Genomic DNA, 26,077 nt, shown 5'->3' with positions numbered 1-26,077 from the left:
ATAATGAGTTGTTGTAACCAGAGTGAATTGGAATTCATTGGCCCAAGTATCTGAGGAATGTAGGCATTCTTCCTGTTCACAAATTATTAGTAAATTAATGTATGCCAATATATTTGTTCTACTCATAACATTTCCATTATCTTCAATGAGTGTTGTACAGTTAAATCCTCAAACATCTCTTTCAAAATATAGGGGCTGAAGTTAACACCTGCAAGTTATCCATTTTACTATGGGTAGCCTAAAGAATGAAATACCATTTTTAGGTTCCATTAGAATTGGGTGTACAATTTGGAATATATTCATGTTTTGTTCCTGAGGCAGCAAGTCCAGTTGAAGACACAAAGGAACAGCTTTATATGTGGAAAATATTTATTATATAAATTATACTGGAATCTTGGTCTGATAATTTTTTTCCTTTCCTAACAAATGCTTTTCTTGTTCTTTTTTGTCCATCTTTCATGCAAAACACAATTAAGGAAGCCCATATTGGATTATTTCAGCAGGAAAAAAAAGGGTTCTGAAAGAAACTATTCATGCATGTGGCGAAATAGCCATGTCTCTACTAATCCTGATTTAAGCTTTGCAAAAGTTAGAAGTCTTGGCTTCTTTATGTAATTTCACATTGACAGTGCATGGACCGTATTACCAGCTAATCTTATTGTATAGTGCATTTACTTCTTCTGAACTGTATTGGTGCTTTCCTCTTAGTTTATATGTGTGTGTATCAGAGCAGGCTCCAGGCACCGGCCCAGCAAGCAGGTGCTTGGGGAGGCCAAAACCTGGAGCTGGCCCTGGTGCCTGCCCAGCCTCTTCTCCCCACAGACCAAGGAGATCCATCACCTCTGATGTGCTCCAGATAGGGTCGTGTATGCTGCATGGAGCCAGCATGCTCAGCTGAGCAGTTGCTATGTGAGCTCTCCAAACTGAGCAAAGAGGAAGAGCAAGTTCAAAACTTCCTGGGGCTTTAACAGGGGAAGGGCATTCACTTGTGTACTTGGCTACAGGGCAGCGGAGTTCAAAACGATGATGAGCGCAGTCATGGTGGGCATTGTGGGATACCTCCTGGAGTCCACTTAGGGCGATGTAAGCAATGTAGTGTCTAGAGTGACACTATGTCACTCTAACTATGTCGTACTAAGCTCTACGTCTCTCGCAGAGGTGGTTTTATTATGTCAGCATAGCAGGCAAGTTAGAGCAGTGGGAGGAGCATTGCAATGTGTACACCTCTATAGTTAGGTCAGCATAAGCTGCCATATGTCAGCAAAACTGTGTAGTGTAGACATAGCCTTATTCAACAAGCATTTTAAATATTGTTTGAACTACTTTAAAATATTTTTAAAACCTTATTAGTTTTACTAAATTGCTAAATAAAATACAATAAGGGGTATTGTTCTTTTTTTAATTTTAGTATTCTTAAAAAAGGCCACTAGATAGAATTAAGTACATGCCACTGAACAAGGGTAAGGGTCTGAGAAACCAAAAAAGAAAGGAAATCCAAAAGCTGTCCTGATCTCAACACACTGGCCCAAATCAACTATTGGGATAGGCAGCTGCAGCCACCGAGGTCAATGCACCTTGTTACCACAGTATGTATTGTATCAAACATCAGGTACATTCATATTCAGAGACCCTGGCAATATCAGGTAATGTTAGAGTAGATTAAGACTCTATTAGTGTATATATTGGGTTTATCACCAAGGCAGCCAAACAAAATATTTGTCTTAATGTTGAGTTTATTTGGTTTAAATTAAATCCTAACGATGTTTTAAGTCAGTGATTTAAGTATTTGTTAGATAACACATCAGAACTAATTGTCTAGAGATCTGATTTTTGTTAGTGAAACCTACCTGAACTGGATTTAGAATCACACTAAGAACACTTGAAAATCAGAGAATGACTAAGATTTACGGAGGAGCTATAATATACAGTCAGCAGTGCGGGGAGATATTAAGTGCAACAGTTAAGGCATAAATACTTCCTAATCCCCAAAAGAAAGAGTGAAGGACTGAGCAACACACATCAAGTTACCAAATAAGGCCAATGACCAAGGAACCAGCATAAAAAACAACCACAATTTGGAGTGTATGTTTGCAAAGGAAATCCTGTGGTCTCATTATTTTCAGATTGGTTAGATTTATGCAGTGACATCCTGACCCCAGTGATGTCAATGACAAAACTCCCAGTGACTTCAATAGGACTGGGACTTCACCCATGACATCTATTAATTTTGGAACTCATTTCCTTAGATCAGAAATGTTCTTGTAAGTAAATACATATTTTCCCATCTGTAATGACACTGGGGACACATATTGTGGGGAATATTATCAAAGTACCATAAACACTTTGTTGTCTCTTAACTTCTTTTGTTTCTTTAGGGAGAGCCAGGTCCTAGAGGTCCTTATGGTCCCATTGGACTCCCTGGTGTTGGACTTCAAGGACCTAAGGTAATCATCAATAATACAGGTTTCAGAGTAGCAGCTGTGTTAATCTGTATCCGCAAAAAGAACGGGAGTACTTGTGGCACCTTAGAGACTAATGTTCTCTGTATGTATACATATCTTCTTACTATTTGTTCCATTCTATGCATCTGATGAAGTGGGCTGTGGCCCATGAAAGCTTGTGCTCAAATAAATTTGTTAGTCTCTAAGGTGCCATCAGTAATATAATACGTTTCCTATCATGATGCAGTCTCTGTGTGAATCCTTTGTAGTATATTTTAATGAAAGTTAGCTTGAGTTTACTGCCATAACAAATGAGTTGTTATTATTTGAAACTGAAGAGTATATAACTTCAGAAGTTTACACACTTGCATAGGATAGAGGTAGCTGAGTTGCCTTTCAGCCATCCCAAAGCCTGATTATAATCTCACCTACAGCAGTGAAAATCAGAAGTAACTACTGAAATCAGTAGAGGCGAGACCAGTTTCATGGTTGAAGTACACATGGTCTGCCTCCAATCCTGTGCCATTATGCATATTTATGTAAAGTGTATAAATATACCTTGACTGCTTTTACACACACTATATATGGCCAGAGACAAGGGAATTAAAAACTTGTTAGAGAATAAATGATTGATTTCTCCCATATTTCTTAGTTGGGAGATGGAGATTCCCTGCTATTTTCTCTCATGCACCGATTCATCCTGCATCTTGTTTGAGTCAAAGATTACTTCTGGTGCTAATTCTTCAAAAATTGCTTTAGGTCATGTATCTTCTGTACTGTACAGACAAAGGGCCAATGCCTAGAACAACATATCTGTAAGGTTTTATTGCTCTTTTCCCTGCATCCATGGAACTCATGGGTGTTTTCTGTGTTGTGGAACAGTGCGAGATGTTGGAATACATTCAATGTGTGCTGCGTGAGGGCTACATAATCATTTTGTAATTTGCCCAGATGAAGGAGCAGAGCGTTGTGGTGCTGCTTTTGCCGCAGTCCAGGAGGTAAATTGTGGATTAGGGAGTCATGGTGTCCCTCCCAAGCGCCATGATGCTCTGTAGAGGAACTACACTGTACCAGGTTTACACCCAGTGTGGCATATGCTGCCCAATGTACTGGACTGCTATGCCAACTCTCTACTGCCTTAGGGCTTGGCTATACTGGAGAGTTGCAGTGCTGGTGGTGGTTTTACAGCGCTGCAACTTAGTAACTGTCCACACCTGCAAGGCACATCCAGCGCTGCAACTCCCTGGCTGCAGCGCTGGCTGTACACCTGGTCTGCTTGGGGTGTAACGATTGCAGCGCTGGTGATGCAGCGCTGCTCGTCAAGTGTGGCCACCAAAAGCGCTGTTATTGGCCTCGGGTATTAGGAGGTATCCCAGAATGCCTGCTCACAGCAAACCGGAAGAATGGCTGAACTCTGAGCTCCCCCGAGCTGCTTATCTAAAAAACAAACACAGCTGCTGTTTGCTCCAGCCAGCGAGCGGAGGCAGGCAGGGGAATTGCTTTGGAAGGTTCACAACTGTTTGCTTGAAGAGAGAAGTCACACGGCAGAGGGGGAGGGGAGAGTCCATGTTGAGCAGCTGCTTATGTGGTCTGAAGGCTATTTAGGAGTACATAATTTGCATTTAGTGAATAAGAGAGGGGCGGGGGAAGGGGTCAGAACTTTTAAAATGATTGAAGGTTGGTGCTGTGTATCTTCCAGTCCTTAGAACTTGCAAGGCAGGGAGCTGAGAACAGTGTCAGCTCCAAAAATCCACTCTCTCTGTCTCTCCCACGCTCCCTGTCACACTCCACCCCACCCCCCTGTTTTGAAAAGTACGTTGCAGCCACTTGAACGCTGGGATAGCTGCCCACAATGCACCACTCCCAACAGCGCTGCAAATGTGGCCACTCTGCAGCACTGGTAGCTATCAGTGTGGCCACACTGCAGCACTTTCCCTACACAGCTGTACGAAGACAGCTGTAACTCCCAGCGCTGTACAACTGTAAGTGTAGCCATACCCTTATATAGAGTGGGGGATGCAATGGCTCTGTGGAGCCTGATATTCCCTGTGTGCTGGCTGTGATTGTACCATGTACTGGTGCATGAGTATAAGCAGGTGCCTATTATCCCCTTACTGTGTTTCCATTGGCATGTAGGATCGGCTACAATCTAGCCCTAAGATAAATGAAGATGACTCTTTTATGCTCCTAAATTATAGTTCATATTAACTGTTCATTAAAAGATGCTAGTGGTTTCATTTCAGTGCCACCAGGGGACATTATATGGTGCATTATACCTCACCTATGAGTAAAATTTTCAAAAGTGCCCAAATGAGTTGGGAGCCTAAGTCCCCCTGACTTTCAATGAAACTTAGGCTCCAGAGTGCTAAGTCCCATTTTCAAAAGTCACTTAGTCCCAGTCACTTGGGTGCTGTTGAAAGTCACACTCTAATAAAACAATAAGTAACATCTCTGAAATTCCTTCCCAATAGGGTGATAGAGGCCAGGAAGGAAGAATTGGGCCTCCAGGGCCTACTGGAATTGGTGAGCCAGGATTAACTGTAAGTGGACAGGACAGTTCTGTATAACATGTTAGAAATTTAAAACAATACAAGATATCTAAGTGAACTTGTTTGATAGATTGTGGTCATATTGACTGGCCCACTCTGTACCTGCTGCTGGGACAATGAAAGTGAGTGGATGTGTTAATAACTGTTGCAATAACAACTGCATGTAGCAGAGCTGAGCCAGGAGGAAGTGCCATCTCTAAAGAATATGAAACAAAGAAAAATTTGATTGCCTGATCCCAGCTCAACAGCCTCTTAGGGCCTGGTTTTCAATAAGACTCTAGATGCTAATTTGTATCTATGCTTCTCTTCTGGTTGATGTTAAGGAGAAAAACACTTTAGAATGGTCTGAGATAAAAATATATCTTTAAAGAATCAAAAGTTGGGTCATTCCTGTGTACCTGTGTGTAACTTAAGTACATCAACAAAGCTGGTCTGGAACGGTTATTTAGATGCCACATATCTTTAAACGTTTCTGTGCCACTGTCAGTCTTGGGGTCTCAGTTCCTGGTTTCAAACTAGTTCTTGTATTTCTTTGGTTATAAAGAAAAAGAGAAGAAACTTGTACAATAACTCCTCACTTAAAGTCATCCTGGTTAATGTTGTTACGTTGCTGATCAATTAGAGAACATGCTCGTTTAAAGTTGTGCAATGCTCCCTTATAACATTATTTGGCAGCTGCCTGCTTTGTCCACTGCTTGAAGGAAGAGCAGCCCGTTGGACCTAGCTGGTGGCTTGGAACCAGGGTGGACCGGCAGCCCACCTACCAGCTCCCCATTCCCCTAAGTTCCCTGTACGGCAGCTGACCAGCAGGCTATCAATTGCAGGGCTTCAGCTGTCCCTCCCCCCACTGCTGTGTGCTGCTCCTGTCCTCTCCCTTGGACCTACTCCCCAGAGCCTCCTGATTGCTGTGCGGGGGTGTGGGAGAGAGGGGGATAATGTCAGGGTGTCCCCCTCCCCTCTGCTCCTGCACCCCGCTTACCCCATCTTCCATAGAGCAGGGGGGACACACGACAGGGCTCAGGATAGAGGGAGCTTCCGGGCAGCAGCTGCCGTCTCAGCTTGCTGATCTACTTAAAAAGGCCTCCAATCCTGCTACTTTGAGTGACGTCAGTGTACTTAAAGGAGTAATGCGCATCTCTCTCTCACACACATGGTGTGCGTCTCTGTCTCTGTCTGCCATGCTGTCTCCCCTCCCTCTGTGCTGCCTTGTGGAGTGTGAGGCTACGTTAACAGCAAGTTAACCCTTGAGGGATAAGCCAATTGCTAGTTCATCATTTAGCAGTAAGGCATTTCCTGGGAAATATCCCACCCTCTGACTTCATCACGTCAACCAAGTTTCACAATCATCATCGCTGTGCACCAGTATTAAATTGTCTGTTTTAAATGTATATTGTGTGTATAAAGCTGAGAGGGAATAGCCAGCATGGATTTGTAAAGAACAAATTATGTCAAACCAATCTGATAGCTTTCTTTGATAGGATAACGAGTCTTGTGGATAAGAGAGAAGCGGTGGATGTGGTATACCTAGACTTTAGTAAGGCATTTGATACAGTCTCACATGATATTCTTATCAATAAACTAGGCAAATACAACTTAGATGGGGCTACTATAAGGTGGAGGCATAACTGGCTGGATAACAATACTCAGAGAGTAGTTATTAATGATTCCCAATCCTGTTGGAAAGGTATAACAAATGGGGTTCTTCAGGGGTCTGTTCTGCGACCAGCTCTGTTCAATATCTTCATCAACAACTTAGATATTGGCAAAGAAAGCATGCTTATTAAGTTTGCAGATGATACCAAACTGAGAGGGATTGCAACTGCTTTGGAGGATAGGGTCATAATTCAAAGTGATCTGGACAAATTGGAGAAAAGGTCTGAGGTAAACAGGATGAAGTTTAATAAAGACAAATGCAAAGTGCTCCACTTAGGAAGGACCAATCAATTTCACACAGACAGAATGGGAAGAGACTGTCTAAGGAGGAGTATGGCAGAAAGGGATCTAGAGGTTATAGTGGACCACAAGCTAAATATGAGTCGACAGCGTGATGTTGTTGCAAAAAAAGAAAACGTGATTCTGGGATGCATTAACAGGTGTGTTGTGAGCAAGACACAAGAAGCCATTCTTCTACTCTACTCTGCGCTGGTTAGGCCTCAACTGGAGTATTGTGTCTAGTTCTGGGCACCGCATTTCAAGAAAGATGTGGAGAAATTGGAGAGAGTCCAGAGAAGAGCAACATGAATGATTAAAGGTCTTGAGAACATGACCTATGACGGAAGGCTGAAAGAATTGGGTTTGTTTAGTTTGGAAAAGAGACGACTGAGAGGGGACATGATAGCAGTTTTAAGGTATCTAAAAGGGTGTCATAAGGTGGTGGCAGAAAACTTGTTCAACTTAGCCTCTAAGGATAGAACAAGAAGCAATGGGCTTAAACTACAGCAAGGGAGGTTTAGGTTGGACATTAGGAAAAAGTTCCTAACTGTGAGGGTGGTTAAACACTGGAATAAATTGCCTAGGGAGGTTGTGGAATCTCCATCTCTGGAGATAAGTGTAGGTTAGATAAATGAATTCTAGGGAAGAGAAAAGAACGCTACAAATAGAAAGTTACTTCAGTGTTTATCTAAGGCAAAATTGGCTATTCTTTTTAAGAGCAGCCTCTGAATTTCTATGCTTTGCCATTTCTTTTTTATCATTTTATCATTCCACCATTTCTCCAGTAATAAGTTATTTGCACTCTGTTGGAAACCATGGACTTCAGCTTGGCTTTGTCGTATGTTTTACTTGTATAAGAGTATGGACTTTGAGTTTACTTTACATATACAATCAAAAATTATTCTTAATTTAAATCATCACACTCTCACATTTGGGTTTTGTAGAGAATTTTTTCCAAACAAAGCAGAATAAGTGATTGCCATCTTGCTTCATTTCCAGAATCCTAATGATAGTACACATATAGAAATACACAAACAGACCATATAAGACACACTTCAGTTGCCTCTGATGGTAGGCACTAGTTAAAGCAATTCAGAGAAGTTTGATATTGCCAAACAGAAGAGTAATATAGCTTGGTATTATGGATCAGTAGATGTTACCACACACATTTTAATTATGGGAAATAACTTTGAACTCTCTCAGATACTATTGACATGCCAACTCTATAATTGTGACCACTGTATCTTACTCAGAGATGATAATTCCTGTATTGACTTCAAAAATGATGCTATAACATCACTTGATTAATGATGCCATGGACACTTTCAAGAATAATAACTCTCTTCCCCTTTGCCTTCTCACAGAGTAGTTCTTCTGGGGAAAACTTTCTTTCTTTCAGTAAATTGGAATGAAAAATACTGCTGTAGCAATTATGAAATATGACCAACAATACAAACGAAATATTGTGGAAAATCTTTGTAAACATCTCTTAATCATAGAAATGTAGAGCTGGATGAGAACTTGAGATGTCATTAAAAGTCCAGCCTTCTGCACTGAGGCAGGACCAAGTAAGCCTAGACCATTCCTGACAGGTGTTTGACCAACCTTTTCTTAAAAACCTCGAATGATGGGGATTCCAGAATCTCCCTGGAAGCCTATCCCAGAACTTAACTACTCTTATAGTTAGAAAGTTTTTCCGAATATCTAATCTAAATTGCTCTTGCTCCATACTAAGCCTATTACTTCTTGTCCTTCCTGTTGTGTTCTACACTACCTTCAGTAGCATGAAGAACAGTTTATTGCCCTCCTCTTTATAACAACCTTTTATGTACTTGAAAACTGTTATGTCCCCCCTCAGGCTTCTCTTCTCCAGAATAAACAAACCCAATTTTTCAAGTAGACTGTTGCAGAATTTCTTGTAGCCCTTGCAGTTCTCAGCTCCATGACAGATAGGATGGTACTCGTGTACCTGAAATAGCATCAATAAGGAAATATTTAATTGCACATGCCATCTGAAGCTGCTCTTTTTTTTTAACTTCAGGGGCCTCGTGGTCCTGAGGGTGTACAAGGTGAAAGAGGTCCCCCAGGAGAAGGCATTCCAGGCCAGAAGGTAAATGTTACACTAAAATTCTTAAATATAGTGATTGTGGTTTTCAAAAAGTGCCTAAGTGATTTAGGAACACAATATTGAAAGCCAGTCAGTGGGGCATAGGCTCCAAGATATTTTAGGTGCTTCTTGAATATTTCACTTTCTCTTAAAAAGATTGAGTCCTACCAAAAGAAATGTCACCCGTGCCAAAATACAGTAATAAATTACTGACCCATTTAGTGCTGAAGATTGTGTTAATAAGAAGTCTTATCATAGTAGCATTGGTAGGTTTAAAAAGTATCTTTTGGAAAGCTCTTTATGTAAAATATAACCCATACAGCTGCTTAGTACTGGAGGGAACCATTCAGAAGGCAGTTTGATTCTTCTTGCCACTCTGGGAAATGCTGACAAGGATTATATGATTGTGACTCTAGGCACCTCTGCATTCATACTCTACACACTGTCGCAATAATATTTGTACAAAACATGCCTTGTGAGATATCATATACAAGCTAATAATGTGCTGGTTATTAATAGCATTGTAAAATGTATCTATTTATGTTATATGTGGAGTTATGCATTCTTTCTATCTGATGTTATTAAAAAGTATTTGAACCAGACAAATCTGGGCTATGGGTAAGCAGTTTTTTCCAGATAACAGAAAGGCTGTTGTCTTCATCCAGGCACAATCACAGACACTTGACAATGACAAGCTGCAGGGACAGATCAGTTTGAATTGTAGAAAGCACCAGTGGGGAAGAAACTAGTATGAAACCTTCTCCATCAGACGCCATGGCACCTTTCTTCACATTTTAAGGCACTCAGGTTTACAGGATAAGCAGTGACACAACCTCTCACTGGTCTGAATAGCACTCCAGAATGTGACAATGAGTCTGTATGGACATGTATCTTGTTATAGCATATCATCAACATCTTAAAATAAAACATATGACTCAGGGCCGCCCAGAGTGGGGGGCAAGTGGGGCAATTTGCCCCAGGCCCCAGGCTCCACAAGGGCCCCCACGAGAATGGCTGAGGCTCCTTCCCCAACCCCACCTGACCCCGTCTCTGCCCCTCTCCTGGAGCCTCAGAACGCCCAGCAACATCCCTGGACAGCTGCGCTGTGGCTCCGGCGGGGCCCCTGAGCTCCTCCCCACTCAGAGCCACATGGTAAGGGGTTGGGGCTGCGAGCTCCAGGCTGAGTTCAGCTCCCTCTGCTCGGCCCGGAGCTCGCAGCCCCGCCTGCTTACCATAAGGCTCTGGGTGGGGCAGAGCTCAGGAGCCACGCTGGAGCCACGATGCAGCTGTCGAGGGACGCTCCTGGATGGGCTGAGGCTCCAGGTGAGGGGGGAGCTGGGGGTGAGGTGCCGGGGCTGGGGGGTTGGATAAGGGGCAGGGAGTCCCTGGGACAGTCAGGGGACAGGGAGGGGGCAGAGGTTGGGGGTGGTGGTCAAGGGACAGGGAATGGGTGGGTTGGATTGTGGGCATTCCAGGGGTCTGTCAGGACTCAGTGGTGGTGGGGTGGATAGGGGTTGGGGCAGTCAGGGGACAGGGAGCAGGGGTGGGGTCCCAGGGTGGTGGTGAGGGGTGGGGTCTCTGGGTGAGGGGACAAGGAGCAGGATGGATCGGGTATTCTGAGGGGGGGGCGAGCAGTCAGGGGGCAGGAAGTGGGTGGGGGTCTGATAGGGGGCAGGGCCAGGTTGTTTGGGAGGCACAGCCTTCCCTACCCTACAGCTCATTCAGCAGTTTGAGGCTTGCAGAAGAGCCAAGTTGTTAGCTTTTCCATTGGGGCTACCATCCCTTTTGCTTCTCAAATGCCAAGTTATTGTCTATATTTAATTTCAGTGCCACAGGAAGATTCATGTCAGGGGAGGTTAGCTTCATTTAAAAGTAGCCACTGGGGGAGGGATCACATGAGAAGAGCAATATCCTTCCCAACCCTACCAAGGGAGACCCCCCTTTGCATTCCCTGAGGCTTCAGAGAGGTTAATTCAGTGGTTCTCAAACTTTTGTACTGGCGACCCTTTTCACATAGCAAACCTCTGAGTGTGATCCCCCCTCCTTATAAATTAAAAACACTTTTTTATATATTTAACACTATTATAAATGCTGGAGGCAAAGCGGGGTTTGAGGTGGAGGTTGATAGCTCGCGACCCCCAGTAATAACCTCATGACCCCCCTGAGGGGTCCCGACCCGCAGTTTGAGAACCTCTGGGTTAATTTAATTTTAGCACCGTGTCCATTCACATGCATGCGCTATTTTGAGTATTTCAGTTTTCACAACACTGGCTCATCCCAGATTCTGGAACAAGCTCAAATGCTCAGTTCATGGAATATGTACATAAGCTATACTAGAGAGAAACCCACAGTAACCGTCTCCAGTTTGTGAGGGACCCCACGGAGCCAGTCTCTAGGAAACAGATAAATGCATGAAGGTTAACTCCATTAATGGTTATAAGCCAGGGTGGGTAAGGAATGGTGTCCCTAGCCTCTGTTTGTCAGAGGGTGGAGATGGATGGCAGGAGAAAGATCATTTGATCATTACCTGTTAGGTTCACTCCTTCTGGGGCACTTGGCATTGGCCATTGTTGGTAGACAAGATACTGGGCTGGATGGACTTTTGGTTTGACCCAGTATGGCTGTTCTTATGTTCTAACCTAAATGAATCCAAAGTTATGGAGACAGAGATGAGTCAAGGAAGCCAGCAGAGTATCAGAAACCTGGAAAAATCTCTGACTGGATGGGCTCAGGCGTTTGGTCACAAGCTGAGGTGGTTCAAAAGTTTTGGATTTTTTTAAGCAGAATTTTTTTATTGTTTCTTTAAACAATCAAACACAGCAAGCAGCAAATATCTGGACACACACTTCTGAAACCCCAAACCATATTCAGGTTTTGGCAGACTAATTTCAGCTTTTCAATTAAAAAAAATACCACAACAAATTTTGAAGGAAAGCAGACATTGTCCATGATTTTTTTCTGCTTTTTAAAACCCTCCTAGTTTTCGATCCAGAAAAAGTTTTGACGGAAAATATTTGTCCAACCCTTTTAATGAGCTTTAGTGCCTTTTAGCACTAGCTGATGCTGAGAATCAGTGATACCTTGTAAAGAAGTTTTCTCAAAATTAGGTTTGCGCCAAGATGCAGGTTTATTTTTCCCAGGGCCACCCATGGAGGGTGGGGGGACCAAGTGGGGCAATTTACGCCAGGCCCCGCAGGGACCCCCATGAGAATATAGTATTATATAGTATTGCAATTTTTTTTATGGAAGGGGCCCCCGAAATTGCTTTGCCCTAGGCCCCCTGAATCCTCTGGGTGGCCCTGATATGACTGTGCTGATTAATAAATAGTTTTCTGAAACTAAAACAAAACCCCAAATATTGGTGGTGAAACTTGAACTGAAATCTCACATCCCAGTCTCATATAATCCTCTTCCTGCTGTTTTGTTCAAGAAGAGCACAACAGTCTCATGCTGAGATATTTTATTGGTTCCACAATTCCCTGGTGCCTCAACTGCTGAACAAAGAGGATTTTCCTCCCTATAAAGGAAAAGATGTCAGACAGTCACATTGTGTGCACTGGTGTTACAACAGTCCACACCAAACTGCTCATTCAAGCAAATAAAAGGAAGTTCTTCATCACACAGTGCACAGTCAACTTGTGAAACTCCTTGCCTGAGGAGGTTATGAAGGCTAGGACTATAACAAGGTTTAAAAGAGAACTAGATAAATTCATGGAGGTTAAGTCCATTAATGGCTATTAGCCAGGATGGATAAGGAATGGTGTCCCTAACCTCTGTTTGTCAGAGAGTGGGGTGGATGGCAGGAGAGAGATCACTTGATCATCACCTGTTAGGTTCACTCCCTCTGGGGCACCTGGCATTAGCGACTGCTGGCTGACAGGAAACTGGGCAGCCAGAACGGCAAAGCAAAAAAACAAAACAAAACTGCAGCACGGCTGGAGCAGCAAAGCAGGGAAAACAAACAAACAAACAAAAAAAACCTGCAGGGCAGCCAGAGCCAGGGTGCAGGGGGACTCCCTGCACTGCAGACATGCCCCGGCTAGCAGAGGGGAGTGGGGGAGAGAGAGAAGGGGGGCGGCCAGGGCTTCAGCGGGATGCTCGCCACGTGGCTCCGACCACTGTGCCGCCTGCCAGGCGGACTCTGCACTGCTCCAGTCAGCATGGAGGGAAGAATGCAAGCTGCCGGGTTTGCTGCAGACCTGGCACTGGCTGGGGCAGATGGAGTGCACAGCCCGCTCTCAGCAGGGCGATCCCCTCCTCCGCGCCACCATCCCCTAGAGGGCGGCCAGATCAGCAAACAGGAAAAAAAAAAAAAAAAGCAACAGTGCCGCCTTAGGATTGAGTGGAATGCCACCCCGTAGAATCTGCCACCCCAAGCAGGAGCTTGCTTGGCTGGTGCCTGGAGCTGGCCCTGGATGGACCTTTGGTATGACTCAGTATGATCATTCTTATGTTAAGGCCATTTTGCAATGTTTAAAAGATGAAACACCCAGACTGTTCTAGTCTCCCTTCAGTTATTGCTTTCCCCTTTCTTACTCTAGCTAAACCTGAGAGTTCTTTTAAAGCCTTTTCAAGTTACGATAGTTCTAACGGAGTAAGTGCAGTTTATGAACTGTAGCTAAGCTACTTCCCATTGCGATAAATGACTCTTTTGATAGTATGTCTTGTTTGAAGAAACTGTTTCCATGCAGACATCGTCTATTGTGATTTTCTGTTGATTTGTGTTAGAAATTTAAATGTGTGAAGTCCTAAAGCCAGTTAACTTATATCAATACTATATATTTCCAGGGTGAAAAAGGCTCAGAAGGCCCAGCAGGTCCAATTGGAATAGCAGGAGAATCAGTCAAAGGTGCTAAGGTGTGGTAAATACGATTTTTTTTAAATCACATCTGTATGATTTATAGTTAAAGTAATGATTATTTAATCCTTTATGCGATCTAGAAATAGTATGTAAATATCTTATAGTTGGATACGGACTGAACTATTCTATGCTGTTCTAATACTATGACCATGCCCCTGGTTAAGTCTATTGATTGATGACACGTGGGGCTCAGTCCTCAGCTGCAGCCAGGCTGCGCTCTGTGCAGTTGGGAATGAGGGGAAAGAAGTTGACAAAGGTGACTCTACCCCACATTTAAGCTCCCAAATCCTGGGGCTTGGCCAGCTTCTGGTGCTATTCACGATACCTTTCCATCATAGCATGCAAGGGGCATTTCTGTCAGCCAGGGATTGCTGGAGCAAAGCCCCTTGTTTTGACCATGCCCCCAACCTCTGTGCAAGGAATTAGAGTGCAAAGTCTGCATTGCCAGCCCTGTGTCACTTGGGAATCTCCAGGAGACTGGTTAAGATGCTTTACTGCCCCGTTGCAATGTAAATGGACCATATCCATGATTTTCCAAAATGTGTGCTGAAAATGAGGTCATTACCAGCAATCAATGGGACTCATCCTTTCAAAAATAAAGCCACTTTTTTGCATCCAAAGGTGTATTGAACAGCCTATCTTTAAGCTCTCTATTTGGAAAATGGCCTCAGATCTGGTATATGGTATTAATTAGCCTGCAGACACTGAATTCATCTCCATCTGCTAGCAAAATAAATTCAGCCAAAAGCCAGACAATAAATTCTCTTAATTCCTGAGAGATCTCAGTGAGAGACACTGAAATCACATTGTGGCTACATTACCACCACATGCCATAGGTTGTCATGGTGCTTTACATAACATACTATCTCAACACTCAGAATTAACTGCTTTTACATGCTAGACTGAAGAATTTATCCGAAGTTCTGATTAGAAGGCAATGTGGAAGCACCCTACCCTCAGTGGGAGATGAGAGAAGGATTGTCTCTCTGGGAGCCATAATTTTCCCCATGCCCACCACCACTTAGGGAAAGTGTGCAGCAGTCCACATGACCTTTTAGGATATCCCACCTCCTCTCTTCCCCTTCAAGGCAACGTGTTTCCCAAGGATAAGAACTACAATTGTTCCTGGCCTTTGTGCAGGGAAAAGTTTCTTGCATCTTTCCTCCCACCTCATATCCACTCAAAAGTCAGGAATAATCTGTTCCTATGTCTGACCTTTCCCATGCATGGCACTGAAAATATTGTAAGGTGCACATATCAGCTAGGTTTCTCTTGTTTGCAAGTTACTGGCATTCAGGGCAGAGTGTTATATTGGAAACTTGGTTCAATAGTAATAAATGCATGTAATAGGAACTGCAAAAAATAGTTTCAGGTAATTTAAAATATAGTTGAAAGGCATGCAATTACTAGCTTGGTTGCTCAAACTACCATCACAGACTTTAGTTGTTTGTGACATACTGCAGAGATCTTCTTTCTAGAATGTATACACTTCAGTCTGCTGCTTTAATTCTAATTCCCTTGTGGGTTAGGTGAATGCAAGTTTCAGAAAACTTCTCACTGTACGCATTACTAAGCGAATTACTCATTCTTTATTAGAACAGAATTTTGTTGACAAAATTATGTTATTTGAGTTGGGGGAAGAGAGATATTTCCATTTGCTTTATTTTCCTTAAAGCTGCTGTCTGTGAATAATTCAGACACATTTTCTTAGTGATTTTTCATATTCCAAAGATTGGTGGTGTTATATACATTGTTATTAACACTGAATTAAACATAACCAGAACAGATCTTTGAAAAAATAAGGCAAAGCTAGCCCAAATATTCTGTAGCCCATTACTTCTCTTCATGGGTTTTTCTTTTGGATGTTTTGCAAGTTAATCTGTATGGTAGAATGTTAGGAAAACATTTCAGACCTAAAAATGATGATATAAATCACTGTGATTTACAAGTTGCAAGGTTTCTCTATGCAGGGTGAACGGGGCCCTGAAGGATCACAAGGGCCTATTGGACAACCTGGAATTGGCAGTCAAGGAATCCAGGTAAATCTAACATTATGTTTAGTTAAGAAATGCATTCAACTGAATGCCTAGTTTTGGCATAATATACTGCATGACAGGAGCCCAAACTAAAACCCTATTAGCTTTGTTTAAAGTAAATGGCTGTGTCACTGGTTTCAGTAGGAAAAGGGTCAGGTGCAGCCCTAACCTTTGGAGATGTAGCAAAATTTAGATCCAGAAAACACCACTGTGAGTTGTACCTTAAAAATACCGGACAGGGCCCAATCCAAAGTTCATTGACATCAATGGAAAGACTCTGATTTCAATTGTCTTGAGATCAAGCCAATAGAAAAGTGAATTATCTGGACCAATCCATGCAATAATTTGCACAGCAGACTTTCTGAGATCTCCACATGGGATGATGCAGTAGGGAAGATTTTTATAGGGTGAATGCTCAGTGCCTCTGAAATTCTGATAATTTACAAAGGCCTCACAATGGACGCTCAAAAATTGATCCATCTAAAGTAATGAGTCCCTCGTGAAAGTGTAGCCCTACCTCTCAGAGGCCAGAGCATAATTTCCCACTGCATGGAGTTAGGATGAGGAGACAAAAATCCTCTCCCTGGCTTTCCCCACCACTACCCAGGGCAATCCCGGAATTTGGGGTAATTCAGTGGAAGCCATGTGTGTGTGACTGAGGGAAAATAGAGCAAGGAGCTTGTGATTTGGCCCTAGAATACACAGCCAGTTAGGTTTCTTTCCTTTGGAGGATAATAAATTCATTTTATTAATCTAGAAAATGAACCCATGGAAGTGTAGTTTTCATTAACTTCTTCCTTCTTTTTTTTAAGGGTATCCAAGGTCCTAAAGGTATACCTGGGCCAAAAGGGTCTCGAGGCATGGGTGTGCAAGGTCCAAAGGTAACTTTCAAGAGCATCACAATTTAAAAAAAATTATTGGCCCTCTCAAGGGACAAGGAATATACCTGATCAAAGTCAGACAGCCCAGTGCTTTTAAAGTGTATTCCATAGTGGGAACAATGGAAAGAAATCAGAGCTGTACATTTATAGACCACAATCCATGTTTGGTCTTTGTAGGAAAATTCCCATGACACTGTGCTGTGCAGGTGGAATATGCATGGATATGTCCTTACAACAGAATGTTTGGAGCTTGCTCTCAAGTACTCGAACAGTTTTCTACTGTGGAAGCACCACCTGATATTGTACCTCATGACAGGCAACACTTGTTACCAGTGTTTAATAGTATATGAAGTAGAAATGTAGAGATTTCTGACTGATATATTTGAAAGATTCTGAAGAGGAAAGCCACTCCATTTTAACAGCCTCCATTGCTGGACCTCACCATTGCATTGTTTCAAGCTAGCAGTTCTTTACTGTTTAAATAAATACAGATTTTCTTCATCAGCCAACGATTCAAGTCAAATTTCTTTCATTTTGATTCGTTGTATGTTGGTCTGGTGGCATATAGACACTGTATGTAAATGTCATACTCTACTGAGAAATTCTAAACTAATGGCTCTCCCATTGTGAACTCTGGTGATTTGCAGAGAATTTGCTGGTCACATGATGATGGCTTTCATTCTTCTTTCCATCTGATTTTCCAGCCCTCCATCCTCATCATAGGAAAAGAGTTTGGAGGTCTGTAGCATTAGAAGAAAACATGGAGAAAGAAAGTCAGCCTAGCTACAGTTACAAGGTGACACTGCTACTAGGGTGACCAGACAGCAAATGTGAAAAATTGGGACAGAGGGTGAGGGGGTAATAGGAGCCTATATAAGAAAAAGACTCAAACCTTGGGACTGTCCCAATAAAATTGGGACATCTGGTCACCCTAACTGCTACATAAGTGAAAGAAAGATAGGTGAAACAGGAGCCATCCTCATAACCAGAGCCACTAGCAGGACTGGTATTCCAGGAGAGGAATGTTCAGGGGCAAAGGAACAAGGCAGGATGGGCAGAGGAGCAAGTGAATTGGCAGGAACAGATGAAATAAAAAGCAAAAGTATACATTGTGATTAAGTTCTTCCACAAGAGGACAGAATGCTTATTTTATTGAAAGCAGCCTATTAAATACTTTCTGGACATTATTTTTGCATGTAAGCAATTGCTGTAGTTGCCATAGAGATGCTGTGTAGTTGGGCATGGGTGAACAGGTGATCAAGAAATATGGTCTCTATTAAGACCATGAAAAGCTCAAGGCTAGTGCTGGTCAGAAAATGGAATTTCTGATCCTTGGAATAATTCTGCCATTTCAAAATTAGTTTTTGTACCAAATCAGAATGAAAAGCCAAAATATCAAAATTTCCAGTGGAATAAAAGTCCCACCCCCCAAATTAATCTGGAACAATCGAGACATTTTTGTTTCACTATGCCAAAATATTTCATTTCAGTGTAAATATTTATATATTAATATAAAAGTCAAAACGAATTGAATCAAAACAAAATGTTTCACCATCAAAATAAAACTAGAAAGTCAAAATGATATACTTGTTCTAAACACAAATAATTTTTCATTACTAGGGAAAAGAAGGTGAATTGGGACAAAAGGGGGATCCAGGACCACCAGGAGTTGGAGTACCTGGACCGAAAGTGAGCCTTTTTTTTTTTAAATCATGCCAAGTTTTCTGCAAAAATATCTGATAATTTTTAGCAAGAAGTTGCTTATGTCCATGTACTTCAGAGACAGTCTCCATAGAGAAATGTGTTTCAACTGTTTAAATTAATAGTTTCAACCATTATTCACCCTGCTAAATAAGTCATGTTTAAGTGACAGCATGATGCTAGCAAATGGGAGAGCAATGGTCATGCTAATGAAGACTGAATAATGTAGGAGAGTGAAGAGTTGGGAGGAGCAAACAGCACTCTCATTGAAGGGGCTGCCTGTGCAGCTTTTCTATCGCTCCTGATACACACCCATCCCTAGGCTGACTTGCCATGCCTTCACTCTCTCCTCTTTTATGACCTTCTCAAATCCCATTTCAAGGACGTTTGCAAATTAGTCATGTATGTAAACAACGAAGCAAACCCCTGTGTAACTTTTGTATTACTCACCCAACTAATTGCATGAGTGCTCCCAACCTTTCCCCATGTCTCCTAAAGTCTAGTCCTCAGTCTTTCTATCCCAGTCTCTTTAAGGCCAGTGAGGAAAGTCTCCAGGCCAGCACTACCTGTCCCAGGGTTTACTGGAATAGAGCCATAGCTGTGGGACAAGGAATGCAGTTTGTGTGGGAGAGGAAGTGGTTTCTGGGAGACAGTTGGGAATGTGAGAAGAAACTCCACGCTTCCACCTCTGCTCAGAGCAGAGTTGCAGCCCCTGCAGTGTGGGGCTCTGCCCCAGCAGAACTATCACAAGTTAGACCATAGGTGGTAGCCGGGCAGGCAAGGCTGCAATTATACTCAAGGAAGTGAAGACAAGATGTCCGCTCTTGGCAGGGTGTTTGTGTAACACCAACTGACCCCGGTCATTGGTAGTTGGGATTGAACCTGGGATCTCTGGAGCTATATTCATGAGCATCTACCATATGAGCTAAAAGTCATATGGCTGTTAGCTAAGGCTGTAGAGCAGACTCATTTTATCTCTCTCTCTCTAAGTGGTCTCAGTGCCACTACATGGGACAGAACACCACACCCAGAAGGTGTGTGGGTTACATTTGCAGCAGAACAGAACTGCCCAGGTGTGTCCCCCTCCCTGCTATGCTGAGTCCTGGAAAAGCATTGCTCCCTCGCCAGGCCCTCTCCTTCTGCACTCAAAGGCCTAGGGAGAATGGGGCATGAACCTTCTCCCCCCACTGCCTAATCCCTGAAGAAGAGCTCTGTGTAAGCTCAAAAGCTTGTCTCTCTTACCAACAGAATTTGGATCAATAAAAGATATTACCTCACCTCCTTGACTCTTTAAAATGCATCCTAGAATACTAAAGGAACTGATGGAAGAGATCTCTGAGCCATTAGCTATGCAATGTAACTATAAATAACCATAGGAGCATGCCCTTATGCTACATGCTAGCCATGTTACATCTAGAGATACTTTAATTTGATAGAGGTGTAGCGTTTTTTAAAAAGAAATTTAAAATATGTATTCCAAATTGAATGCATTAGTTGGGTTTCTTGACTGGGATAATCAGTATAGTATTAATTAGGAAGAGTCTATTTTTGGACAGAAATATTGCCCATTAACCAGTATTGTACCAGAATGTGTCTCCCTCAGTGTATAAAGTACATGATTTTACCAAGCTTTTGGGAAATAAATATTTATCACCTTTTAAGGGAGATCCAGGAACACCAGGAATCCCAGGAAAAACAGGAATGATAGGACTGACTGGAAACAATGGGAAAAAGGTAAGCCAGTATTTCTGTTTGCTGGATGTGAAAGCTTTAGGCTAGATAGGATGATCAAATTCAGACCTCATTGCAAATTGAATCCCTCTGCTCCCAGGAGGGCAGCTACACAATGGAGAGACGTTCCTCCTGGGGGAAGGTTGACACCAGTACCTGCCCTTCCCTAGGGGCTCTGCTGAGGTAAGACAGTTTAAAATCTGGATAGGTTTCCATAGAGCTCCACTGGCAAACGGGCACTGGGCATTGAAACTGCAGCTGTTCTAGCTGACCTCATGAGGGTGGCCACCTGTCCAAGTTTTCCCATGATCATCCCTTTTTTGTGGTAGCTGTCCCAGGAGCTCTGTCAAGATGCCCAGTACACAATTCCAGCTGTCCAGTCTTATGGCTTCAGAATCATCTCGGATTTCTCATTTTTTTGGCACAGTAGAGGTGGCAACCCTAGACCTGGTCCTGTCCATTTTGTGGATTGTGTTGGCCAGCTCTGAATTTCTGTTTTCTCACTTCCACCCACTATACATACTCCATCAGAGTGGGGTAGCAGACATCTTGGGTCACTGAGCCCCTCTTCCCCTCGGATTTTCTGCCACCGGGGAATTAGTGTGGCCTTTAGTATCCAGCTTGCTTTGCAAGATTTAGTTCAGTCTGGGTCAATAAACATCTACAAAAGCAAGAATACAAGTCCACTTTTCACTTCATACAACTTATTTTTAGTGTCGCTATAAAGGACACAACTAGTGCCAGACTGAAGTATGGAATTTTTCTTGGTGGATGGAAAGCAGGGGTGAGGTTTTGCAACTTAATGTTAAATTATTTCACATTCATAAAAAATTGAAGTTAGTGAAAATTCACTCACTCGCTAAAATGAAGGTCATTGAGTTTAGTAAAAATACTGTAGAAAGCAAAAGTTGCTAGGGGGCTTGTTTTAGTGATGGCCTTTGTGTCTTCAGAAAAACTGCATCCACAAATAATTACATCTTCATCATAGTTTCCACAATTCTTTGCAAGCACAAATATTAGTAGCTGGGCATCTATCACATTCATTATAGGTGCAAGTAGGTAACTAGTCTAACTAGCATTTGCATCTGCAGTGTATTGTGGACACAAAGAAGTAGTTACAATTATTTGCAGACACAAAATTGGCTCATTGAGGTCCAGATTGAGGCCCAACTTAAAGTCATGCCCTATAATTGTACTTTAAATCAAAAGTTCTAATCAGAGGCGGATTTTTCAAGAGCTGGCAGACTATACGCACCAATTTAAGCTATTTAATACTTTTTTCTGTTTGTGAATTACTTACAGTCATGTTTATTTACTAATTTGTTCTTATTCAAAACAATTGGATGAAGAATTTTCCTGAATGCCTTTCAGTCTATAGATTATTACCTATTTGCCACACTTATTGCTTCAAGTATTTGCTAAATGACATTGTTTCTGCTTCCAAATTGCATAGCTCAGAATTTATCCCACGAAGAGTTTTTGAGACAGCTGTGCAAACGCTTCTGGTACTTCCCTTTTGACTCTGTGTGCATAGAGTATCTTTCTACAACAATTCTTGCAAGCAAAGACTCATTCCTACGAGTATTTGTGGAAATAAATAAAAACAATTGCTAACATTTGTTTCTGTTTCCTGACCAGCTCTTTTCTCGTATCTTCTGTTTGGTTAAAATTTCCTTTTTGGTAAAGTTTTGACCAGAATTGGTCACATGTAGCATAAAAATGAATGTGCAGATTTTATTAGAATGTTTTCAGATTCTCTTCTGCAATATTTGTCCAATTGTGAATGGATGATTCTCAAAAGCAAGTCAGGCCCTGATCTGCAACTGATTCTGTGTGGGCAGTCATCTATGCATGCATAGAGGCCTGCTGATTTCAATGGCATTCTGCATAGGAACAAGGGGCTGCCTGTAGAGTCTCTCTTGCAGCTTTTGGGACCTAAAAGTCTGGATACTAACTCCAAACTGTTTGATATTTAAACCAAGCTAAAAAATCTCAAGGTTGGGTTATTTTTTGAAACTGTCAAGCTGGACTGTTTCAGCTACACTGGATATAATTGAGAGAACAAAATTTTTCTGGTATGTTGGGAGCTTGACCTTGCTCAACCCAGACAAAGTGTATTGATCCAAGCCAGTTTCCAGAATGTTGTTAATTAGGACTTTGATTCTGTAGCATACACATCAATGTGAGAATTAATAAACTGATATGATTTTCATTAGGGGGAACAAGGAGTGCCTGGCTTAAGAGGCCCAGAGGGACCACCTGGGAAAGGAGAGGTTGGCCAAAAGGTATGAATCATTAATATCCATCTTTGAGAAACATAACAAGTTTAAATGTTCATGTTTAAACACAGTTCAATGACTGGTATAATTTTAATTTGTTATCGTCTTCTTTAAGTAATAGCTTCACCAGTTTAAATGTTTGATCTCAGTAGAACTTGAGAGTGCTCAGCATGAGTATGGGGCAGAATGAAATACAAGTACTAAAATTAAAGTTCAAAATTATCACTGAAGTCAGTGGGATGTAAATGTGCTCAGCCCCTTGGGGTGGGGAGCTGGAAATCAGGCTACTTTTTAGTGCCTAAATATGGCTTTAGGAACATAGAAGGATATATTCAAAAGGCACACATGAGAGTTGGACATCTAAATAATTTTGAATCTTTCTCCCTAACTTTAGGCACTCAGGATTTTTTTAAACTATCAAGTGTAAAATCTTTGTAGTGATTTATAAACTAAATCATTATATTTGGGTCAGGGTGATCAAGGAGAAAAAGGATCCCAAGGGGATGCTGGTGCTAAAGGATTACAAGGGTCCCCAGGACCAAAAGTAGGTTTGTTCTTTCCTATACTCCTTTTTCTACACTATACAAATACCTCTGAAATTTTTATGATGTGAATTTATGGATGACTCTGAAGCTTTGAGAATTTTATGTTAAGCTGGCAAAACAGAAAAGTATATTTTCATCCTGAGCACTGAATAAGGCAGGCGTTCTATGGAAAAATAGTATGTGATTATATAATTCAACACTATCATAAAGGGGCCAAATTAATGTTGCAAAGGCACTGTTAATTCAGGCATTTCCCAAGGTTAGGGTGTGTAATTTTTCAACCTTAATATTCTTTTGATGTAGTTTGATATATATATATATATATATATATATATATATATATATATATATATATATATATGTGTGTGTGTGTGTGTGTGCCCTGCACACTGAAGCCATTCAGATCACACACTTGTGTAATAAAATTGCTCTATTAGCTGAGCAAAGAAACAACCACCACCACAAGAGTTAGCATTAATTTTTTTTCAGATTTGTTGTTCAACCAGTGTTCATTTCAGACTTGAAGTTCAGTCTGTGTTCCTCAAGAGGTTTGTTATGGTTTGCAAATTTGAGGAAAAATGGATTGATTTATGTTTTTTCATCAAATATTACCCATTTGATCTGAAATATTTTGACTATTTTATACTGAGGGTTGAACAATAAATAAATTAGTACATATACAGGAAGTATTTACTTTATACTTATATTGTATTGTTTCATTGTAGGGTGAGCCTGGAAATAAAGGCTCAGTTGGTAACCCTGGACCATCCATTCGTGGACCACCTGGACCAAAGGTAAATCATCTGAGATTTGTCTGCTGGAGCCAAAATATTGAACATTTATCACTCAGTAACACTTATACCTCTCTACTCAGGTTAATGGAACTAAAGTTGCAATGGTAGAAATAAAGGCGGACCTAGCCCAATTAGTTTAATACAGATGTATGCCTGTCTTCTGTTGTACTGTGGCGTATTTCATAGAGGAGAATAACTGTTTTGTCATTTCATTGAAGGTAAATGTTGTCAGAATGGCCCCTTAAAAGCTGAGACTTCATATGTCTACTGAAAAAGCTAAAAGGTTTATGTTCAGCCTTTTGTAAAAGAATGCCACCCACCAGCTCAGCAGGGGAGGAGGATGTTTGATTAGCCCAGCAGGGAAGAAACCTCTGAGATTCTAGGAGGAAGGGTGGAAGGGAGGAATAGGCTTGGCTGCTCAGGGGCCTTATAGACTTTCCCCTTCCTACCCCAAAACTCACACTGAGATGTGCATGGCCAAAGAGAGGGGCAAGAGATTCTCCACCTCTCTCTGCTACCATTGGGTAGGCTGTGGGACAAGGGAAAAAGGAGAATTGATTGTCTTCACTCCTCTCTTCCTGTATATTAAGCCCTCAGAGCATGCAGCAGCCATTTTTCTTTCAGTGCTGCCCTACCTGATAATGGAGGTATTGTTTGAACTGTGTTTCCAAGATGCTGTGAGTGTGTCCGATGGTCAGTCTGAGACCGGGAAGGAATTTTTCCTCTGGGGCAAGAACATCAGGTGTCAGGTGGTCTGAGTTTTTGTGCCTTCCTTGCAGCATCCTGGAGGTCTAGTCATAGGTTATTAGGGAGTAAGGGCAGAAACTAAAAGTTAAGTTTACACATCAATTCATTGCAATTTGGGGGCAGTGGCCAGCTCAGATGAGAAGCTCAAAGGGGCAGCTCCCAAATGTAAACATGAGTGACACACCCAGAAGATGGTTGGTGGACCCTATTATCCTGGAAGAAGAAGCATAGCTCTCTCAGACTCTCTTCTTCATGTACCTTCTTCATGTACCTACACTTCTCTTGCTACCCTCATGGTTGGGGGGAGGGTAGAGGATTCAGAGGTGGGGTAAATTCTAGTGGCTGGTCTGAAGGGGGCCAACTCTGAATAATTATTTTGTATTGAGTCCATTTAATATCACCCTGGAACCAAAAAAATGACTCATATTATAATTTGGGGCCATTTATATCCCATTGTCTTCCATCCTTGAACAACATATACAGTATCCATTGTGGTTGTGGTGCCTGCTCTCTTGTTAATTTGCCATTCTTTGACTGGGTCAATGGGGTGTAGTACAAATCCCAGGACTCTGGCCTTGCTGTAGGTGATAGGTATGAAGATATGGGCTTCTAAAGTCCTTTCCTCCCTCCCCCACTTGAAACAGACACTGCCATCTATATTTACAGTGGCAAAGAGAATTCCTGTTACTGTTCCCAGCATGGAAAGGTGAAATATTTTGCTAGGAGGGCAGGCTAGACTATGCAACAGTGAAGTTTTTTGATGGGCAGAGTCAAAACCTGAGGTTCTTACTGAATTTTTCCTCTCAGACAAAACTCCCTTTCATCTCAGTTGCATAGTAGTGTAGCCCAGCTGCTAAGCCTATTGAAGTCATTCCACTGATTTTACTTGGATCAGGTTCTCCTCTAAGGCCACGTCCAGACTAGGAATTAAAATCGATTTTAGATACGCAACTTCAGCTACGTGAATAACGTAGCTGAAGTCGAATTTCTAAAATCGAGGTACTCACCAGTCTGGACGGCGCTGCATCGATGTCCGCGGCTCTCCGTGTCGATTCCGGAACTCCGTTCGGATTGATGGAGTTCCGGAATCGATGTAAGCGCGCTCGGGGATCGATACACCGCGTCCAGACTAGACGCGATATATCGATCCCCGAGCAATCGATTTTAACCCGCCGATGCCGCGGGTTAGTCTGGACGAGGGCTTAGTGATGTGATCTGACAAAACAAATGGCTTAATGTAATTGTAAACACCAAGTTATTCTTTCAGGAAGAACTTTCTAGGAAATGGATAAATCTCTTTCTCATTGTCCCTCTATCACTTACAGAAGTTTCTTGCTAAGCCATTCATTATTTCTCCCTGATATATTGGGATGAACGGAAGTCCAGCTTCTCTGAATTCTTTGGCAAGCACAATGATTAGTAATTTTGCCCTGGAAGCCTCCCAGCCACTTCTGCAGTAGTGAAGTCAGATGA

The 26,077-nt window shown here is 42.1% G+C and overlaps 1 protein-coding gene across 3 annotated transcripts in view; it reads left to right on the top strand.

The window, feature by feature from the left end:
- The window catches only part of COL28A1 (collagen type XXVIII alpha 1 chain), a 105,281-nt gene that overhangs the window by 24,201 nt on the left and 55,003 nt on the right, over positions 1 to 26,077 (top strand). For all 3 annotated transcript variants that reach the window (XM_050941695.1, XM_050941696.1, XM_050941694.1), the window contains 11 exons: positions 2,376 to 2,444; positions 4,913 to 4,981; positions 8,964 to 9,032; positions 13,818 to 13,886; positions 15,861 to 15,929; positions 16,739 to 16,807; positions 18,428 to 18,496; positions 20,171 to 20,242; positions 22,456 to 22,524; positions 22,991 to 23,062; positions 23,789 to 23,857. In XM_050941695.1, coding sequence (XP_050797652.1) covers positions 2,376 to 2,444; positions 4,913 to 4,981; positions 8,964 to 9,032; positions 13,818 to 13,886; positions 15,861 to 15,929; positions 16,739 to 16,807; positions 18,428 to 18,496; positions 20,171 to 20,242; positions 22,456 to 22,524; positions 22,991 to 23,062; positions 23,789 to 23,857 — 765 coding nt within the window. The remainder of the gene's footprint in view (positions 1 to 2,375; positions 2,445 to 4,912; positions 4,982 to 8,963; positions 9,033 to 13,817; positions 13,887 to 15,860; positions 15,930 to 16,738; positions 16,808 to 18,427; positions 18,497 to 20,170; positions 20,243 to 22,455; positions 22,525 to 22,990; positions 23,063 to 23,788; positions 23,858 to 26,077) is intronic.

This window comes from Gopherus flavomarginatus, chromosome 2, assembly GCF_025201925.1.
Source record: "Gopherus flavomarginatus isolate rGopFla2 chromosome 2, rGopFla2.mat.asm, whole genome shotgun sequence".
Lineage (NCBI taxonomy): Eukaryota > Metazoa > Chordata > Testudines > Testudinidae > Gopherus > Gopherus flavomarginatus.
Note: the sequence above shows the minus strand (reverse complement) of the source record. Positions and strands in the feature narration are given on the sequence as shown.